This window comes from Idiotropiscis lumnitzeri, chromosome 7 (genome assembly GCF_059441095.1).
Source record: "Idiotropiscis lumnitzeri isolate Australia: NSW breed Sydney's pygmy pipehorse chromosome 7, RoL_Ilum_1.0, whole genome shotgun sequence".
Lineage (NCBI taxonomy): Eukaryota > Metazoa > Chordata > Actinopteri > Syngnathiformes > Syngnathidae > Idiotropiscis > Idiotropiscis lumnitzeri.
Genome location: NC_142397.1, coordinates 1,416,249 through 1,437,175, shown reverse-complemented (window position 1 = coordinate 1,437,175; position 20,927 = coordinate 1,416,249). Strand labels below are relative to the sequence as shown.

The window sequence follows — 20,927 nt, the reverse complement described above, 5'->3', positions numbered from 1 at the left end:
GCGCATATTATGTTTATTGAACAGTAGCGCAAATGGAGCGTGATCGGAATACCAGCCGGTCTCTTAACAAGCGGGTGCGCGCTTCGACAGCTACCAACCACACGCGCGACAGATACGAATCTGCAACGCCTGGAGGGAGACTTGGCTCGTGTTTCCTGACACAAGGCAATCAAACGGCGGCATGCAGGAACACGAGCGCACTGTACAGTCCACTAAGCCGCAAACCGGCACCAGTTGCCCTCCAGTTGAGAATGAATGACGACCTGACAAAAAAACTGTCGACCCCCGTCGGAGCGTTATCGACACGGGCGGAAAACGAGGTCGAACATTGTCTGCGTTCCTTGGGCAGGTCTAAGCCCTCAAAAAAGGCGGCAAATAAATAGCGATTTCTTCAAAGACGGCTCAAAGCATGTTTCTATGACTCGGTGGCAAGAATCCCGATTTGAACGACCTCCACAGCTTTTCATCTCGGCTAACGCGGTTCATTTTGACGGAAGGGGAAACTTCCGCGCCGTCCCGATTCGTGTTCCATCTCGGCCAACAGATTCCATGCTGAATCATCTTCAAGAGAACGCCGCGGCCTTAATCCGCCTCTGCCGGCGACTCTCCGGCCAGATGTTCCTTTCAGAGCAGCGCAACTAATAGCATTAGCCCGAGATACAGATTTAGCATCTCGCCGTTGCTTCAGATCTGGCCACCATTTCCAAACAGAAAGTGACGGGACGCGTTCCCACAGCAGCACAGTCGCAACACGGCGAAGAGAAGCTCAATCCGAGTGCCCGAGAGGAACGTGAAGATTAGCGTGATCGCGATTATCGGAAGGAGCTCGGTATTAGATGTCGGCGGGCCGAGGTTTTGTTCCATGTTTGGCTGCGCCTGCTTGAGGCTGCAGACCAAGATCCGTCTGCCACGCCAGAGTTGAAGCCAGGGACTCTCGCTAATTCCCCGTTTTGAAAGAGGCTTCTTGATATCAAATTAGCGCTTTGCCTGATGAGAAGCTGTCCAGTCGATGCCTTTCGCTCGCAACGACAACACGACGGCGTTCAACGTGACATCTTGCGAGACGTCTGTTGTTCAAGCGCTAACGATAACATTTTCTTCATCTCGATGGGGAATTGGATCATCGGACGCCCCAGTAAGCGTGTCCAAATGTCTGCTTGTTAAGAGATCTAGTTAAAACGTGCAATAGGAGGGGGTAATGAGCCATAAAAAAAAATTGATTTGGTCGTCAAGCTGATCCCTTCGTATTAATCAGCGTGTCATCCGGTTCTCGCCGAGTCCTTCGAGCCTCACTGGCAGCAGGATATGGAGACATTAGAAAATACCGACGTCTAAGTTAGCTCGATACATCGGAAAAATTTCAAAGCCTTTGGAGATGAGGATGACAGAATGAACTCATTGACTGCCATTGACGGCTAAAGACGTCCAAGACCAAGGCCTGCAAAGCGCTTCGACGCTTCGGTCCTCATTGACGGATAAAGAGCAACTCGTGGTTCAATATCTTGCGCGAGGACATTTCAACATGGTCACCGGGGCCGGCGAGCGAACCGACAACCTCTGAACGCGTACGAAAATGAAGTGACGCTACCTTCAAATTGCGTCAAAGCGGACGGCATCACAAATGTCGCTTGGTGTAATTCCCTCCCGCCTTTTTATGTTGTGTCCTGAATATCGGAAATGTGAAGGGCAAGTTCCCAAGTTGCCCGCGAACGCTCTTGCAAGCCAACGGCCTTGCTGCCCGACATACTATCGCAGTGCATGTTTGTTTTATATTTTTTTACTCAGAGGGTAAAATCTGACGTGTCGATTCTTTCCGATCGCGCTGAGGAGTTCTTTGACCGACGACGTGCGGGCTTTCAGGGAAACTCGCCGTGTTTCGACAATTCTTGCGACGGCGCTTTGCATTTGCTGCATCGGCAGCGCCGTGTCGCGACAGTGACGGGCCGTCACCCCGCCGCACCGAACGAGCGATACGACTTGGCCTGATCGCAGACGCAGCTCATCTCCATACAAATGAGCGCCAGCACGCGAGCGAGCGAGCTTTTCCCTTTTGCCGCGGCGGCGCGGAGATGAAGACAAAGAATTGAATTGAGAGTTTGGTTGACGGCCAGGAACAGACTCAAAATGCTCGTTGAGGAACGTTAAAAGGTTCAGTCAATGGCAACGGCTCCGACATCGCGTGTATGGCATCGTCGCCGCAAATATAATCGAGACACAAACCAAGATTCACCGATGATTTAAGATAGAGAACGTCTAATTAAATTAGTTTCATGTTTAGGTTGACGGTAAACTTCACTAGAAATGGGAGTAAACAACTCAATCATGGAGGTCGCTGGTACTTGTTGCTAATGCTAACAGCTAGCTGCTAGCCAGTCATACGATGACTGCGTAATTAACGAGCGATTTGTCACAAGCTGGCGGTCCCTCGGCTGCCCCAAGACGCAATCATTCCCCGTGAATCCTTCTTGACAACATCAAACAATTATTAAAGTCAAATGAAAATGAGCAAAGTCAATTTTCGATTGAAAGGCTCCGTCTTGTGATTTTTGCCACAAGTAATTCAATATTCACGTTCTTTTCAACTTCTGATATTTTCCAGCATCAAATCTCGGAAGGCAGGATGCGGCGCCGATCTAAAACCACCGCTGTCACATGGGGGGCGGGGGGGGGTGAGCGCTGCCGACCTGGCCCGAGAAGAAATGGAGAAATGTTGTTTGGACCGGGAAGAAATATTATTGCAACCATCCCGCAGACGCGTGCTAATTAGACTGGAAATAGAGCCGCGAGATAAATTGCGTTCATGTGGGTCATCAATCATGAGGCCCTCCCGAGTCGACGGCGCAGCCCCAAAGCAGACAATACTTACATCTTAACAAACTGGAGATATTTGTTAGACTTCTTCGGGGATCGCACTTTCTTTGGGAAATATCGCAACCTTAGTCGTTTTAAAGAACTCTCGTCAAGGAGAGTCAGAAAAATCGGTACGTTTTATTAAACGTGACCTGATCAAAACAATAAATAGATTGGCTTCTATGCTTTTTGGTGCTGACTTCACTTCTTCCGCCATTTTGTTTTGATGCGCTACTTTAGCGTAACGAACAGATCTCACGTGACGACGCGTGAAGTTTTGTCAATTTATGGGGAAAATAGAATAAAATGGATATATCTCTTCTTTTTTTTTTAAAACCTAACTGTGATAAATATTAGCAATAAAATCCACAAAGATTTGAAATACTTTTAAAAAATTTGAGGAAATACAACCTCATTAAACGGCTATTATGCAAATATTGGGGGAAAAAACTGAGAAAAATTAAATAAAAATTGGAAATACAAAAGTACACAACTTTGTTAGAGGATGAAAAATGATACAGGAGAAAAAAATAATGTGAAAAAAAGTAGAAAATAGCTGAAAAAAATATGTAAGAACTAATATTTAAAAGAAACAAATTAAAGATGAAATTAAAAAACAAAATACAATGTAATAATACAAAAGCAACATGTCAATAATTTAAATGTTTTGGAAATTCGAAGAAACGCATCTGCCAAACTGTTGCTTGCCTCGCCTTCTAATTCCGTTTTTCTTTTTTTTTTTATGTTGTCACGATTTATTCGTAAACCGATAAAGCCCTTTTTTTCGCTCGCCAAGCTCAGAAAAACATCCCATCGTACACCAAAAGCTATTCCATAAACACCACGAACATCTCTCCAGGGGAAATTCGCCCGGGCAAATATGAAGGACGGCCACAGTAAGAGGAGAATTAGAGCTCGCAACCACACGGGAAATGGACCGCCGGCCTTTGCTCTGCTTTTCAAGCGGCTGGCTTCGAGGGAAAAAGAAAAAAAAATGTTTGTTATCAGCGGGTGCACTCAGGCTGCATTTGCATTTTGCTTCTGATTTGGAGAAAAAAAAAACGACCATTTACAGAGTAAAAATGAATAAGAGCCTCAAAGTGATGTGATGGGGTTTTGTCCCCAAACGGACTCGTCGGGTTGCGGAGGATTCCAAGACATTATTGCTTGCTTGAGGTGAGCGTGTTCTTTGTGGATCGCCCTGAAAAAAATTGTCTTTAAAATCACCAAAGTCTTAACATTCCACTCCATCATTTGCAAGAGGTGCTTAAAAAAAAAAAACATATGTCAACGGCTAAACAACTCCTGCACGTACGATCGACATCCACCGACGGCAGATGGCAAGAATGTCGCCGAAGATTTGCGTGGGATGCGCGAGGAGGCACGGGAACCCGGTTCTGATTTGCTGCCTTTTAAAACGCGACTTTAAATGATATTAATCAGCAGTGGATGAACCTGCAGGAAGATTTTTTTTTTTACGCTTTGATTTGGCAAACGGTGAGGTCGTTTTGAGAGAGTGGCGATTCGGCTCAGAAATAAATCACGCCACGTCGCTTCGGTTAGTAGAGAGACTCATTCATCCTCCTGGACTCGATTTGGACAAATGGCTAATGAGTCGCTGGTCAGAACACGATGACGCCGTCAAATATTTGAAATCCGTTGACGTTTTGTCTCTGGAGTCCAGATTTACCCCAAAAGGACTCCGATTAAGGAAGCAAATTGTTAGCCGAGCCACGCCTCGCCATGACGAGCTGCTTTGTGTTTGTTTGCCAAGTAGCCACGTGACTAGAATGTGAGGCCCGTCATCGAAATGGCCATCTCGTCGTTTGCCTTCAACGAGAAAACGTGCATCCATGACTCGCCAAATTGGATCCCGTGAGATTGCGTTGACGATTTTTTTTTTTCATCCCGTTCATCAAAAGCGATGCCGTTCGGCGGCATCGTTATTTCTCATCTTACTTTCCGATTACGCACGGCGTGCTCCGATGGAATGCCGATTCGAGGCTTCTATCTGTCACAAAGTGAACGCGAGCCAGGCAGCCACGTCGAGTGAAGTGATTTTTGAGAAGCCAAACATGCGGGCGAAGATGAGAGGCTGAGACAACATGGGTGTGACGCGCTCAGTCCAGCTTAAGCAAGCACGCTCGCAAATTCAAACGGCAGATGAGAGAAATTCACAATCTTTCATCTCGACGATCCACCAGGAACTAAAAAAAGTTACTGCTTGTAAATGCGCCACATCACATCCAAAACAGAAAAGACCCAAGAGAAAAAAAATTAAATTAAAATAAATAAACAAAAATTGAACGTATTTTCTCAACTATAGCGCCCCTACTGGTGAAAGAAAAATAGCCGCATGGTTCAAAATCGAGGAAAAAAGTAGCAGCTTATCGTCTGGAAATTCCCAGGAATGTCATGTGACTTCTTGATTTTAGAAGGGAAGCCAAAGTGGTCTCATCACAAACAGTTTGTCACATGGGCCACGGGAAGCTCAACGTGGCAACTCACGGCAAAAATGTCAACAATGAAAGCTGTCCTCGCTTCACGTGTGTGTGTGGGGGGGTTTCGCCGCCGCAGTTTTTCATTTATTAAAAGATTTCATCAGTCAACGTGAGTTCAGCCAGCGCCTCCATTTGCTTGAAATGAGGTCACAATCGTCTCGTTTATTTGTGCGGCAAAATGTTTCTTGGCACTGCTGCTGTTTATTAACTTACGACAAGATTTATTCGTCGCAGATGAGACGGTCACCTCAGTCCGCCTCGGAAGTCGTCTCATTCGTGCTCATTTTGTTCGGAAAATTCTGTTTTGTTCTTTTAATTCAGAGCATTTTTCTTTCAAATTTGCCTTGTCACCAAAGCGCTGAGATCATTTTGCACGCCCGATGACACCAAGAGTGCGTACTTGCATTGAGCACGTTCATGAAGAAGCAGAAAGAAGAAGGAGACTAATAAGACCAAAATAAGCCCATATTGAGGTAAACGTATTTGAATATTAAATTAGCCAACTAACGATCTTTAAATAAATAAACCTCTGCCGTTAGCATCGCTCCCGCAGCGGCGTCATGCACGGGACGGGGGTCGACAATTTTTAGGAATAAGGCCGCAAGGTTAAGGCCGGAACGGTACTGAGATGACGGCCGGAGGTCGGCGGACTGACCGGCTAAAAAAAAATAAATAAATAAAAAAGAAAAAATTATAAAAAAATTAAAATTTAAATAAATTAAAAAATATTTTATTTATTTATTTTTTTTAAAAGGGTCAAGTGCCCAGCTGTGTCACATCTTACTAAAATGTGCCTGGCATCACCTTCACATGTCACATGTCGCCTTCACACGCCATCCATTGTCGGCAACACGAATGTAATCGTTTCGACTTCATTCTGAGGCCGCTTTTGTTGTAAATGTCGTATCTCACTTCTGCCTGCGGCTTCTGTTTTGCTTTGCTCCTGAACTCATGACAATAAAAATCCCACAAGCGATTTTCAAAATCATTAGAGACGTTCTAATCAGCAACACGAAGCAGCAGCACCGAGCAATTCGTGCAACGTCGGACAGAAATCAGCGAAATGAGCCTATCGAAACGATACGGCTGAAATGAAGTGAGATCGTTAACGCCTCCAGTCAATGCGGCGTGCATTGCGACGTTTTTTGGACAATTTTCACATGGCTTGCATCTCCCCCACTTTCCAGCGTACAGAAATTGGAAATGTTTTAGGGCCGCACAAGTGATTCCCGACCACTATGCCGTGGCACTGTACAGCAGGAGATCGCCGAGAAAATGTTATTGATGACTTGAATCCAAAAAAATTAAGCGTTGCTCATCTATTTGCACAAGTCCACAAAATGGCCTAAGTTGCATAATGAATATAAAATTGTGAAGAAAATTGAGACGAGCTCAGCAGCGGTGCGTCCAAACTTTTTTTGGACATTTTTGCTTGGTGGTTTACCGGGAGAAAATCGACTTGTAATGAATTGAAATGCCAGTTATAGTAGCACAGCCTTAAAAAAAAACATGCAAATAGTGAAAATCCACATATAAATAAAATCTAGGACAAATCCTCCAAAAAATATAATTTGAAAAAATATATATATAATCATTTTAAAAAATAAATAAAATACAGGCAAAGTACAGTAAAAGATATCAATACACAATGTGCTGGAGGCTCAGTTTTTCTGTACATCAATCAAATCTGATGTTTTTTTTCATAGAATGAAGAATATTTGCCTGTGAGTATTCTTAGGCTGAACAGTTAGTCTACATGTCTTGCTTCAGCGTTTGTGTTCAAATATCCAGCGCTTAAAACAGGTCTCGTGCCAATGGAGTTTGTCATTGTTTGTTAGTAACGTGATTGTTTTAACTATACAACCTGTAAATGTTTTCATTTGATGTTTACTTTGACAGCAAACCCGAGCTGAGAGTGGAAATAAACCAGTTAAAACATTTTTTAAGAAGTATACTATTTAGTAAATATATCCATTTTCCAAACACTGCTTGTTGTTAAGCAAGTTGAGTCGCCTGCCACCACGCAGTGCTCGTATCTCAGGTTTGACTCCGCGCAAGTCAAAGCAACAAAAAAAAAGTACACTCGTAAGTCTGGCCACTCGTATCTCAAGGCGTCACTGTTGTAAAATAAGCGTCTGGGCAGAAACAAGGAAGGTAATCACTGCGGGAAAATAAAAGTCTTCTGTGGTAGTCACAAGAACAGGTGCTTTTGATTGCATTATGTTCAACATTTATCGACTTCTTGAGCCAGCAAACAAAAAGTTGGGTTAAAGTCGCAAACTATATCTCGCGCCATCACTCAACTCAGCTGAGCAAATGGGAACACTGTTCACTTCGAAATACGCATTAAAACATCCCCTGGCACATTTCTCGCAAATCAGCAAACATGAATTGACATTGACAAAAGCGTTGAGGTGCTGAGTTAATTGACTCACCAAATTGAGCACCGTCTCCACGATATCTCGGTTGCTAACCTCTCCGGCTTGAATGAGTCCGCTGAGAACCGCAAATTTGGTTTGAATATCTCGGATGGGAACCGACGGGTCGATGATGCCCGCCGGCAGCAGCACCGAGCCCGCATCGGACATCGACGTCTTCTCGTCACCTGGCGGAGGTGCTCGCTCCGTCACGGGCATGGAGCCAGGCATGGTCCTCGTCGTGGTCCTCGTCGTGGTCCTCGTCGTGGTCCTCGTCGTGGTCCTCGTCGGGGTCCTCCTCCCCCTCCCCCTCCTCGCTGCCGGTTGTGGTGGTGGTGGTCTCGGTGGTCTCGTCCGACGCTGGCTGTGAGACAACCTCCCGCTGCGGCCGAGCTCCGGAGAGTACCGCCGAAGAACCCGAAGAGAACACAATCCCGCTCGGCCAGTCGCGCCGCAGCCCACACCGGTCGGTGATTAACCTGCAATGTGCTCCATTCGGCTCAGTTGTGCTCGCGCCGCCGCGCACGTATATTTCACTCTCGTCTACGTGCGCGCGCGCGCGCGGGCGCGTATTCCCCTAGTCTCGATTGTCGCCGTTTCCGTCTGAGCCGCATTTCCGCATTTCAGCGCCGCCTGGCGGCAGCCCCGTGGAAGTGAGCCTGAAAAAATGTATTTATTCATTCATCAAATTGATTGAATTCCATATTTTATGAATGAATTAAACAATAAATTAATGAAAACTTTAATTCAACATTACGTGATGTATTTATTTATCCAATTTTATCACTTTCGGTCCCCGATAGTTGGCTTCAATTTTAACGTAAATATGAAGAATTTTATAAATTCACCAAGTTATAGCAAGCACTTTGTACTTGATAAAGTCTTCCATACCAAAGTCAAATTAGTACTGCGTAAAATTTTTGATTGAATTGAAAATCAATCAAAGGGATTTGGGAATTCGGATCGGGCCGTTGTGTATTGAAACGACTCGATTTTGGAAATTGGAATCAAAACCAGAATGGAACATACCGTTTGACTAAACCAACAAGTTAGGAAGGTGCTAGCTTAGCCATGTCATCTTGTATCAGTTAACTCGGCGTTGTGTAACAGCGGCGAGCTCTACGGGTGCCCAAATCATTAACGCTCGAGATTTAATTAGATTTTGGAAAGATTTCAATTTGGTTCTTCCAGGCGAAAAAAAAAAAAATTTAAAAGTCGGTGTCATCTGTCTGTTCTGATATCAAGTGCCTGGAGGCTAATTTGATTTATTTGATTTCAGACAAATGATACCTTGATACCCCGAACCTCAAATGAGGTCTGAATAGGCTTTTTTTTTTTTAAAGATATGAAATGGCCATTGAGGTTAATTAAACTCCTGAAAGTGTAATGTTGCACCGGTTAATGAATTCAAGGTTATTTTGCCGCAGCATTAAAAGCGCCTTTTGTTCCTTTTTTTTTTGCTTTAAAATGGCGAATATTACCAGAATGAAGATGCTTTGAAAGGTGCTCGTAAATGATTCGCATGTGCTTTTTCTCATGAATTGGCAAGCCCAAAAAATGAGAGCCTTCCGATGTCACCGCAATTCATGAAACGTCTCTTTTTTCCAAATCCTACTCAGCGACTATTTGCCGGATTGGCGAAATGGACCGTGACAGCTTGCTCATCTTCCCCGTCTATCTTTGTGACTGACGACGATAAGACGCACTTGCTTTCGGTGACCTCATCAAGATGAGCCGTCGGAACGATTGCAACGTTTTTGTGCGGCCCGCTTTGGTTTTGTCAACACTGCAGAATAATCATCCATTCCAACTGATCAGCAGTGATGTGGAAAGGTGTCGATTGGAAATATTGTTACCGTATGCATTTTGATTTGGGAATGTCCACGAGCAGATGTGAAACACAAATATACAAATTGTTTCTCAAAAATACAGAACTTTACTCTAGTAATGTTTTTTTTTTTTTTAAATATACAACTTTTTTTGTCCAGAGTGTGACTTAATATTCCACATCATCTGAAATTATACGATTTTTTTCAAATATACTTTATTCTCATATTCTGACTTAAAAAATGTGACTAGTAGGAAATATTTCTTTTTTTTTTTTTATCGCAACCCGTGATTTTTGAAAATATACTTCAATCTTGTAATGTGACAGCTTTAAACTTTTTTGGCGGGAGTTTATTCTTGTGAAATTCAAATATACTTTTTCCAAACTATTCTGGTAACGTACAACTAAAAGAAATCCTTAACTTTAACTCAAATGTAAACTTTCTCATTTTGGATCTTCAACTGACCATTTTATTTTCAATAAATCGACAGTCTTACGCTCAGCTTGTCATGATGTGACGTCATCTTGTCATTTCTTCCCCTCTCAGTTTTTTCCCAGGCAGCTCATCATGACGCATTAGTGTTGCCTCCAAATGACCACTAGAGGTCGCCCTTTACCTAATCAGACAAATGACTAGATTTGAACAACTGTAACTGACTCGCACTCACCGAGTGTGACGAAAGTGCAAGAATGGAACAAAACAATCCTCTTTATTCTGACAGTTTTATTTGAAAAAAACAAACAAACCAGAAACTTTTTTTCTGTCACCAGCACATCCGGTTCTCTACGAGCAGGCGTGATCAAGTCAAACCTTGTGTCATTCCCAACCATTGAAAAAAAACAAACAAAAAAATTCATCTCAATGCGAAAGTAAAACCAGTTTACATTTTGACGGATGACTCGTCATCGAGGAATTGACCAAACGATTAATCCCTTCACAAATATCCGATATATACAGTCTATTGACACGTTGACGAGAATAATAATTATAACTTTAAATCTTAAAATGATTATTATGTACATGCTTCCCAGAAGCATATGCAAGCGTAAATGTCCTAGACATTGAATATTACAACAGCAACGTATTAAAACACAAACTGAGGTTTTCTGATATCAAAGTCAATTAAGTCTGACAATTTGGCAGGACAATTCCCAAAGAGTAAATATGCTCAACACCTATAAGATGTCCTCGTTTTGTTTTTTTGTGCAAATAAAGAGGAGCTCAACATTGTGATACACATTATATTCAACTGTGCCTTCGTTTTCGGGGCTTTCCACGTAGCTCTTTGACTTCACAACGACGGAAAAGGCTCAAGAGTTTCAGATTTTGGTCTCTGGACCGTCTGCGATGAGCGGCTGAAAGGAATTGCGGATGCGAGCGGCTTCCGCCGCGCAAAGGTGGCCGAAGGCTTTGTTGTACCATTCCGGAGTCCTTCCCCTGAAAACAAAAAAGCACTTTAGGTGCAATCCATTTATTAGATGCATTCGTTCAAGTATGGGGAGGGGCTTATCATCATCACGAGATACAGCAAGAATTGACGCCTTTTAGTGACCACTGAAATGATAACCGTCGCGATTGATTTTGGGTAAGAAGGAATGCACGCTAGACAATAAAATTCTTTATTCGATTTTTAGATTATGTTTCAGCACCGGTTAGTGATGGACTAAGTTAAGAATAAGAATTAGGTTGCCGTCATTATTGTAAGAAGAGAAACGCCATCGTAAGTCGCTAAGGACTGCCTTTCTCTCGTGAAAACATTTATTTCAATAAATCTCACTTACTTCAAATCCACTCTGCAAAGGTGAGTCAGCCTGGACTTTCCGGATCCGCAGGGCTCGAGCAGGTAATTGGACTCCAGGACAATAGCTCGTACCGCTCCGACGGGAGGACAATCCTCATGCTCGATTGAGACAGAAACTAGGGAACATGCGCCTTTGGGCAAATCTGTCCTCCAAGACCTTGGGGGGGAAAAAATGTGGCATTTTCGAAGTTTATAGCAAGTAAACTCCAACCATACTCAAATTTTCATTTGAAAATAACTACTTTTCTAAACAATCCAATCCAAAAGGAATTTGCATCATTATAGTTTTACAAGTATTTAGATTTTCTTAATATTGTTTACGTTTAATTTTTGGGTTCTTTTGCTCCCCTTCAAAAATAATTGTTTGAATAATCGTAATTTCAATTATGACTAAAATAATCGTGACTAATATTTTTTTCATAATCAATTAGCATCTGATGCAACGAGGACATTTATCTTTTCACTTATTTGTATGAAAAAAATCCTTTATCCTCTACAAAACAAAAATAATAATTTCTTTGCCAATGAATGGAGAACAATTAAATTCTGTTCCAATAACAAAAAAAAAAACCCTGACATGATGTGCGTTTCAAACTCACCTGAGAACCACAAAGTCTCGACTGGGATGAGGCGGCATCCGATTGAGGACGTACTGGAACACCTCCGTCTGCTTGTCCAACGTCTCGCACACTTTCCACTGCAGCAAGTCGCCATCCCACAGGTGGCGCTCCCGCAGCACGCGGTTCAGCACGACGGACGGCGGCGCTTCCACCTCAACGGACACCCGCCAGCGTCTCAGCGGGTTCCCGTCGCCCACCTGGACACACCAAACTCACGTGAGATGACACAGCAACCACACGACAAATCCGTCGCAAAATATCGAAAGCGCACCTTTTTGTAGTAGAGTTCCGTGTTATCTGCGCTGCTGCAGGACACCCAGAATTTGGATTTCTCACGAGCCTCCTTGAGCAAGTTTTCCAGTCTCCCCTCGACGTGGTTCTCGTGCGTCCCGTTCTCGTCCTCCAGCTGCTTGAAGAGCTCGTCAAACGTCGGCGCATGTAGGTTGGCCTCCACGTACGAATTGCGGGACTGGGTCACCATTTCGTGAGGGATCTAAATCGACAAATCAGAGCGGTTGTACGACCATCCGAGCTCGAGGACAAAACAGCAGACGGTCGGTCGTTGTACCTCAAAGAGACGGTTGCACTCTGTGATCATGTGAGCGAGACCTTGCGTGGCGGCTAAATTTTCATTCAGGTCCTTCTGGTCCGGCCTGCCACTCGCGTACTTCTTCTGCATTGCCCTGAGGGCGATGGCAACACAAAAGCTCATGAGGCCAAAGTGGGCATCTTGATGCAGTGCACACTCTATAAAGCGTGGCTTTGCTTGGCAGGACGCCTCTTTTGAAGCTTTTGTGCAACAACTTCATTGCGCTTCAAATTAGAGACCTTGGCCTTGTTTGTACACAGCATGATGTCATAAAACAGCCAGCTTCAAAAAGAGCGCCCCATCCTTTTAGAAAGAGTCATCCACTACACCCCCGCCCCCCCCGAAGGTTTAGAAAACGCTAACCTTTTTTTTAGGACTCTTTAAGAAGATAGTGAGGGAGGAGTTCATTGAACCCGATCGTATTTTGTGGACAAAGTGACACAATGGCGACATGTGGTAAGCATTTTTACCTTGGAGAAAGATTGTCTTTCTTGAGTATGTTGAGGTGGAAAAGCGAGGGCGCCAGGCACACGGCAATGTTCATGGGTGTCATCTGGTTTTCGTCCACCGAGGACGTCACGTCGCTCAGGAAACAAAGGAGAGTCTGCAGCACCTCTCGGTTTTCGTCCGACATCAACATAATGGCCGCCTGGACGGCCTGCAATCTTTGCTCCTTCGGTACATCTGAAATGTTCAAAAATGTTTCTTTTTATTGCCTTGTAAAAGAGCTGGATTAAAAAAAAAAATTCGATAAATCGATTTGAATCGATTTTCCTTTTCATAGTCTGATATCGATGATCGATACTTTTAAGTGGGCTTTTTTTCCCATAAATTGACTTGAGTTTACGCGTCACAAAATGTCAAATTGGTACCGTGTGAAATCCTCGTTTGAATCGAAAATCAATCAAAGTGAATCATGAATCGAATCGGGCCCTAGTGTGTCAAATCGACTCGATTTTTGTCATTTGAATCGAAAGCCAGCCCTCCTTCGTCGCGAATGTCCTTACATTGGTAGATATGCAGGAAGGTTTCCCCAAGCTTGCTGGTGAGCAGCGGCTCCGGTAGATCCCTGAAGAATTGCTTGACCATGTCTGCCACGTCGTAAGCCGATTGGTCGTCGTAGTTCACGTTGTCCGGGGAGCTTTCGTTCAACTGCCTCAGTGCTTGGATTCTGGATTTGACGCCCGATTTACGAAAGAGTCCCACCTAGCAATGAAAACAAGCACACGTTGATATCAGACGAGGACAGTCGACGGCGTGACGTGAGAGCGCATTATCGTTATACCGTCCGCCGATTGTGTCGTTGTTTGCGGAAACCATACACCCCTTTTATGTGCGTAAGATAAAGCCAATAAAGAGCGTGCGTTCTGGCTGACCTGGTCTAGACACTGACTCCTCAGGTACCGCAGGGCCTGCTGCAGGCCAAGGGGCAGTGGTTGTCCAGAACGCTGCACGTGAACTAGAAGAGGCACGCCAAAGACATTCTTATCCTTGTAGTCCGGCACCTTCATTCTCTTCATGAACTTCGGTACCGCCCTAGGAGGCACAAAAGCACATTTGAGTCAAGCCAAAGACAGAAGAGACATAAAGCTATCGTGAAGTGTCGGAGAGATGCCGACCAGGTCCAGCCGTGTTTGTTTGACAAGGAGTACTTTTCCATGATGGCAGTAAGACGGAGCAGAGAGAACTTCTGTAACAAACTCAGCTGGCCCGCCGACTGGTTGGTTATCTGCAACGATGCCACCGAGTGGCTGAGACGATTGGATATCTGAAAGCTGGGCCATCGTAAACTGGAGCAACGAAAGACAGCAAAGTCAGTCTTCGGCAAAAACGGCCCCGTGATCACTTCAACGCGAGGTCTTACCGATTGGGTCTTGTAAGGGAAGACCCCACCCCAGAGTCTCTCCTTTCCCCGAGTCTTGCCGCTTCAATGTCTGAAAGAGAGACGCCGTCTCCAGCGCTCGGCGTCGTCTGGCTTTCCGTCACAGAATCCGCCTCAAAGTCTAGCGTGATCTGACTTAAAGACTGAAGGCCGACGGAGTCGTCCGTTGTCCCGTCAACCCTCGACACCCCGTCCCCACCCGGCAGTACATTTTTGGACCAGTGGTCTACAATCTGCTGCAGACCACTGACGTGCATCAGGATGTCATCCAAGTGCGGAAACAGGTCTTCTTTCTCCAGATCGATGAGGTCGCCGGTGCTGGCGTAGAGATGAGAGCCAGGAACATTGTCGTAAACGCTAATGCGGCTTCCTCGAGAGGGGCACCGCGTGACCGGCCTGGCTTCCTGCCGGCACGAAAGGAGTGCCGAGTCCAGGTGCATGCTACCCGTGTGCCAGTTTACCGAGGCGCCGTTGGTGGGTGAAAGGCTTTCAATGGACAGCGCTTTGGGGAAGGTTCCTGGCTTGTGGTCAGTGGGAATATGGACCACCAGGTCCTCATAAGAGCAGAATTCGTTGATGCGGTTTTGTTCTGCGACTTGGTTGCCTGAGAAGATGTCGACGTCTTCCAAGTACATGCCGCTGCGCTTGTGGTCACTCCGGTAGAACTTGCGTTCTTCTTTAAGGCTGGGGGTGCTGCCTGCACTTCCGCCGGAATGGCTGCTACCTTCACTGCCGGACTGGGACGGAAAGTTATCGGACTGCAGTTCTGGAGCGCCGCCGTTTTCATTTAGGATGTCCACACACGGCAGCGTCTTGAGGACGCGGGCTTCCGGCGGAGGCACCGGCGAACTGATGACCAACGGCTTACGAGCCCTCGCAAGCGCCCCCCTGGAGCGCAGCGTCTCCATGCGTTTCAGGAAGTCTTTGGCACGGGTGCGACTGGTCTTGCCGTGCTTGCGAGGCAGCGAGCCGTAATGGCTGATGTCTTTTGCGATGTGAGACATGGTCAGCAACGTCAAGTCTGGCATGGCGACAGAATGCGAGCCGGTCCGGTTGGAAGCGTCCGAGTCCTCGGTGCCGAGACCTCGGGGACCGCTGCCCCCGCTGCTCTCGCTGTGTACCGACGATACTTCTGGCTCGCTGAGGTCCGTTAGAACACTTTCGCTGCTGGTTGTGGTTCTGAGAGGCTCGTTCTCGCCAGCGGACGGATCTAATCCTCGCTTCTCCAGAAAACAATCAACGTCCTGCAGCCTGGACCAGCGTCGGCTGCTCCATTCGAACGTCCATTTGTCACTAATGGCAAACAGGTCTTCCTCATCCGAGTCTTCGCTCTTGTGGAAGACACAAAACATCATCAAAACAGAAAATCGCAACACAGAACAATTTTAAGAGCGTGAATGAACAATTGATGTTGTATTTGAAGACAGAAAACGATATTGTGATGTCATATTGCTCAATATCGATATATATCAAATTATTATTTATTTATTTATTTTTTATTTGTTTATTTACTCTTGAAAACAAAAAAGGGAAAGGGGCTGAATTCCGATTAGTTCTATTTTAAAATGTAACATTTAACTTTCAAAATGAACTAGAAAAACCATTTTCTATTGCTATCAGCTCACTATCGCGATACATATCGATATCAAATTATCGTCACAGCCCAACTTGAGCGACTACACGAATGAAGACGCCACATCAATGAATGTACGCTCGTCTCATTTCTCCTTCGGATTGTCAGCGGGAATCCAATTTACGGGCTAATTGGGTTAGGCCGCCACGGATGAGATTACCGCCAGCGTATCATTATTACCAGGAAGGACAATGAGTGTGACCTGCAGGAGGAAGCGTCTGCTCGGACTTAATAACATTACGCAATCCGGAAAGAGTGATGCAACGCCACTCCTTTGAAAATTAACTGCCACAAATAGAGCAAGATGATGAAAATACCGTCGGCAAATTAAAAATGACAAAGAACATCCTGGCAATAGATCGGTCTGGAGATTTAAGAATGCAGTGTGGCTTCTTTTAAATAAAACGATGAATAATATAATAATTCCAAGCCTGGACATTTTGACATATTTAAAGTTTGAAAAACGTTTAAATAGCCTTGAGGTCAGGAGAAATCCTTATGAATTATTAAAATGATAATCCCGCTGAACACTTACTTTCTTCTTTGGGAGGTTCACATCAAGTTTCAAGGAGGCGCACTTATTTAAGGTGTTGAGTCGCCTAAAAGAAAAAAAAAAGCAAGACTACATCAGCATATGACAGGAAAATGCATTTCCTCATTTGGATTTCATTTTGTTCAGCAATATAATTAGCGCTCGACCTGGAAGAATCCAGATCCAACCGGAAATTCCGTTTGACAGTCGACACAAACGCAAAGTGATGATTTGGTATCTTTCATTGCGGAAACTTAAATTATTGATTGGTTCCTGCGATGTCGTTCACACTTTTGTGAAGTGAATTGCCGTGGAAGTGTCCCAAAAAAAAAAGCTCGGAACAGGAAACATGTGAACGGTACATCGTTACAGTTGGTCTTCTTTTGGGGAAACGGACGTCACTGTGGAAATTCCGAGCGCAACTTGCCTTTATAATCGCGTTTTGGAAATATGTTGCAGTTTCACTCCAAGACACAAGGAGTCGCTACGCCAGACATTTGATTTCTCTTTTTTTTTCTCCGGCATGCGTTGCCGACGTGCCGCGCGGCACAACACGCCGGTCACGTGACGCAAAGCGGCCACGGTCGCCCGCGAGTACGCACGAGTAGAAAGAGGCCTCAAAGCATAAGCGAGGTAAAGATTCAATACCCGATTCGATTCCGGATTTCGATTTGATTAAAAAAAAGGCAACAAAATGAATGAGTCATTTTAGAACCAAAAGATGTTTGCTTTTTTTTTTCTTGTTCCAAACACACACAGCGAGGCATACTTGAAGCAGTTTGAATTGATTTTCGATTCATGGTCATTTCCAGACGATAAGACGGTTGCGCCTTCTGTCTTAGCTAACGCGTTCGGTGTCGAACCTCTGCAAACTTGTGAATTTGCGCCTTGAGTCCAAAAGGCCTCAAGAGCTTTGAAAGCGGCTGCTAAAACAGGAGCCTTCTTTGCGAAATATCAAACGCGGCGACGCGCCATTTATTTTGGTCGCGCTAACAAGACTTTAGCGGGAATGTCTCCCTCCAAATGTTGTCATAGCGATGGCGAGAAGGCTGGAATGGCACAGCCGTTGGAAGCGTTTCCGCTGGTGTTCCATTTGTCCCCGTGGCCACTTTGGAATTTAGATGAGTCGCTTCAGGGCCGTTTGGAGTCACAGGATGTCGAGCGCTGCGAAGCGCCCTCGCACTCCCCCGGCTTTTTCCTCTCTTCATTGTTGCTATGGTTACTGTGGCGACCCAAATGCTTTTTTTTTTTTCTAGACTTCTTGGAAAAGAAGCTCTTTCCACTGACGTAATGGAGCGATATTCAACCAGTTTTTTATGGCTTCATGCACGTTGACGTGAAAAAAGAAAAAGTCAGTGCAGTTAGGCCGGGTCGCTCTCTTTTGTTTGTATTCGCACTCTGGCTGCTCACGGTTAGTTTTCCAAGCACAACCACATTTAGTTTAGTGATAGACGATTATCAGCTGGGCCAATTATCGGGGCCGATATTTGGCATTTTTCCGATTATTGGCATCAGCTTTTTATTTTTTTAAATTGATGCTGGTTTCTTTTGGCTGTCTGCTTCTCTCTCTCTCTGCTGTGCTGGTGGCCCTGCCTGCAGAAGCAGATTGGCCCACCCACAGCACCATCTGATTGGATCATTGTAGTAGCCAATCAGCCTTTGCCTGTTTGCTTTTTCACTTCACCACGGGAGAGGTCCCGGAAGGTAAGGCAACAGAAATTTTGAGTCTACTACAACTCACAACTAATAGAAAACGATTTGCCAAAGTAAACTTGTTTGATAAACATGAACTTAAAGGCATCAAAATGAAGTTAAGTCTTGGAGTGTTTATTGTTCAAAATCTTTGACGCCATTTTACCGCTTTTTTCAACAAATGGCTTCAAATATCGGTTATCGGCCTCCATGACCATAAATAATTGTTATCGGCCCTGGAAAAAAAAAATATATATCGGTCTATCGCTAATTTCGATGTCTTTTTACCTGCAAAGCGGCTCAACAAGATCTTTGTCCAGGAAGTCATGGTCTCGTTTGACGGGGCTGATGTCAATGGGGAACTGCGAATCTTGAAGGCGAAGAAGACAATCGGGTTAAAAGAAGTCTTTTTGTGTATCGACAGACGGCAAACGCGAAGACGGGGGGGACGCCGACACTCGTGTCGCATTTCATGCTCATGAGAGTGGACAGAATTTGTGTGTGGAACAGCGTTGCGGCTTGCGCGTAGCGCGCGTGGTGCGGCTTGATCTCGCTTACATAACTCGGTGGAGCGCATCCAGAATCTCCCAGTCGAACATTCCGCTGCATTCATGTCAAGTCATTAAGTTTGTCATGAAAAGCACAACCGGCAGGCAGCGAAACAAGGCTCGGCCTGTTCGTCACGCTTTTTCCGCTTTTGTGGCGGCGGCGTTACATCTCAAGAATGGATTTGCAATTTGTTCGAGGCCCGATGCAGCGACAAAGAAACTCGCTTTTAAAAGACGCAAAACGATTTGCTGTCATGAAACGTTGCGGTTTCGCCTCCAGACAAATAAACAAAGAGGTCTGATTAACTCGTTCACAAACGCACACAAAAAAAAAAAATCAATCAATCAATCAATCTGCTACATGGTGTTGCTGTGGCAGAGCAGATGTGGTCCTCGTCTTGTCTCGTTTGGTCGTCTCCGGACTATCTGGCCAACTTCAATGAGCGTGACGACGTACGCGACTGATGAATGCACGGAATTGTTCTGTGCCTGCGTCTCCTAAAAAGGCGCCATTGACAGCTTGTGAACGGCGCTTTGTTGTTTCACGGCCACTAAAACGGCCGAAAATAAAATCTCTGCTGGGCTTATTTTGCTTTCCGATCCTCTTTAACCCAACAGAATTGTTTTTCTACTTGGGAGTTTGGAGCACATTTACCTTCAAAGAGTTGAGCGTACTGGGGAAATCCGGCGGCCCGCAGCCAGTCGCACGCCTCCTTCGCCTCGACTTCTGCAAACACAGGACAGAAGAAGATTTTTATTTATTCATTTCTTTCATGAATTCGATTCAAGTCCTAAAATGTTTCATTTGTTTGTACTAAAGCAATTCCAACTGCAGGACATCAATTTCTAGTGAGTTTTATTATGCTTGGCTGCTGATTCTGATGGTGTGCGGATCAGTGCATGTGGCGCATGCAGCGGACACCTCCACGCTGACAACTTCAACTTCATGCGTGATATTCGTTAGTTGCTTGAAAACGGCCCGTCTTCACCCAGCCTGGCCTCCAAGTCATGGCCGGCGGAAGGGATTATCATTTCAACGTACCGAACTGTCCGTTGACCAAAATAGTCAGCTCGCAAACGATTTACTGAGTTGCGTAGTTTGACATTTGACGGGTGCACTGTCACCATTTGCATCGCAGCGATTCAAAAATCAATTTTCCATCAATGTGCCCCAAGTGAAACCGCAAAGTGAGATCAGTTTCATTCTGACTTGAGCCAATGACGCATCGCTCACGGCTGGAAAAGCCTTGCTTGACTTCTCCAGACGTGAGGCCTTGGCGGGGGTTAGGGGGGGGTTCTGTTTGACTGAAACCCCAACGTGCTTGATTGTTGGAAGATGGCTGAGTCGCGACCTTGCCGGTCAGCCGGCCTGACTCAAATTCTCCCGACTCTTTCACATGAGTCTTGTATAAATCACCAAGCACGTCTTTTTCCTCTTTTTATTTTTAGTTAAATAGGAAAGTAGTACATTGTTGTCAAGGGAGCATGTTGAAGTAATACAACTTGACAGAGAGACAAACTTTTTACGCCGCTAAATTTAGCCTGGGTCGTTAGCGGAAGAAGTTCTGAGATTTTGGCCATGCACATGTGGGCGTGCAATTCAGTTTTCAAATTGTCATCATCATTAACTCCCATTGACGGCTAAACACGTCAAAGATCCTTTTTTTTTTATTACTTGGAGTGAGTTAATATAAACAATTTTTTGGGAGGGGCGCAGTCTTTTTTTTTTTTCTTTTGCAATTTGTGACGGTTCAGTCGCTATCCCCGAGCATAGCAGGAGGTTGCCGTAATCAATACAATGATCGAGTCATTATCAGCAAGTATTGGCTTGCGGCCCAAAACGTGTCAAAGGGCAGCATTTTGCTTCCCACAAAACAATTTCCCGCGGATCGTGTTGTTAAACTTCACCAGGATGATGCGAGTGTTACTCCTAACTCGCTTTGAAACGCGCGTCGCACAAGTCGTGGCAAAACAATATGAAGACATCAAGCGGAGATGACCCTGCCGCTGCGGCTGCTGTTGACGTGGCAACC

The 20,927-nt window shown here is 45.0% G+C and overlaps 2 protein-coding genes across 4 annotated transcripts in view; both read right to left on the bottom strand.

The window, feature by feature from the left end:
- Positions 1–8,027, bottom strand: part of nbeab (neurobeachin b) — a 157,394-nt gene extending 149,367 nt beyond the window's left edge. The window contains exon 1 of the mRNA XM_088301559.1: positions 7,787–8,027. Within this exon, the coding sequence (XP_088157685.1) occupies positions 7,787–7,999 (213 nt within the window). The 5' untranslated portion in view covers positions 8,000–8,027. The remainder of the gene's footprint in view (positions 1–7,786) is intronic.
- A 2,278-nt stretch (positions 8,028–10,305) lies between these two features.
- The window catches only part of stard13b (StAR related lipid transfer domain containing 13b), a 45,036-nt gene continuing 34,414 nt past the window's right edge, over positions 10,306–20,927 (bottom strand). For all 3 annotated transcript variants that reach the window (XM_088300601.1, XM_088300603.1, XM_088300602.1), the window contains 13 exons: positions 19,550–19,621; positions 18,635–18,716; positions 16,658–16,721; positions 14,472–15,820; positions 14,227–14,397; positions 13,984–14,143; positions 13,615–13,813; positions 13,078–13,291; positions 12,587–12,701; positions 12,290–12,511; positions 11,998–12,215; positions 11,379–11,555; positions 10,306–11,034 (listed from right to left, as the gene is read on the bottom strand). In XM_088300601.1, coding sequence (XP_088156727.1) covers positions 10,917–11,034; positions 11,379–11,555; positions 11,998–12,215; positions 12,290–12,511; positions 12,587–12,701; positions 13,078–13,291; positions 13,615–13,813; positions 13,984–14,143; positions 14,227–14,397; positions 14,472–15,820; positions 16,658–16,721; positions 18,635–18,716; positions 19,550–19,621 — 3,161 coding nt within the window. In that variant the 3' untranslated portion in view covers positions 10,306–10,916. The remainder of the gene's footprint in view (positions 11,035–11,378; positions 11,556–11,997; positions 12,216–12,289; positions 12,512–12,586; positions 12,702–13,077; positions 13,292–13,614; positions 13,814–13,983; positions 14,144–14,226; positions 14,398–14,471; positions 15,821–16,657; positions 16,722–18,634; positions 18,717–19,549; positions 19,622–20,927) is intronic.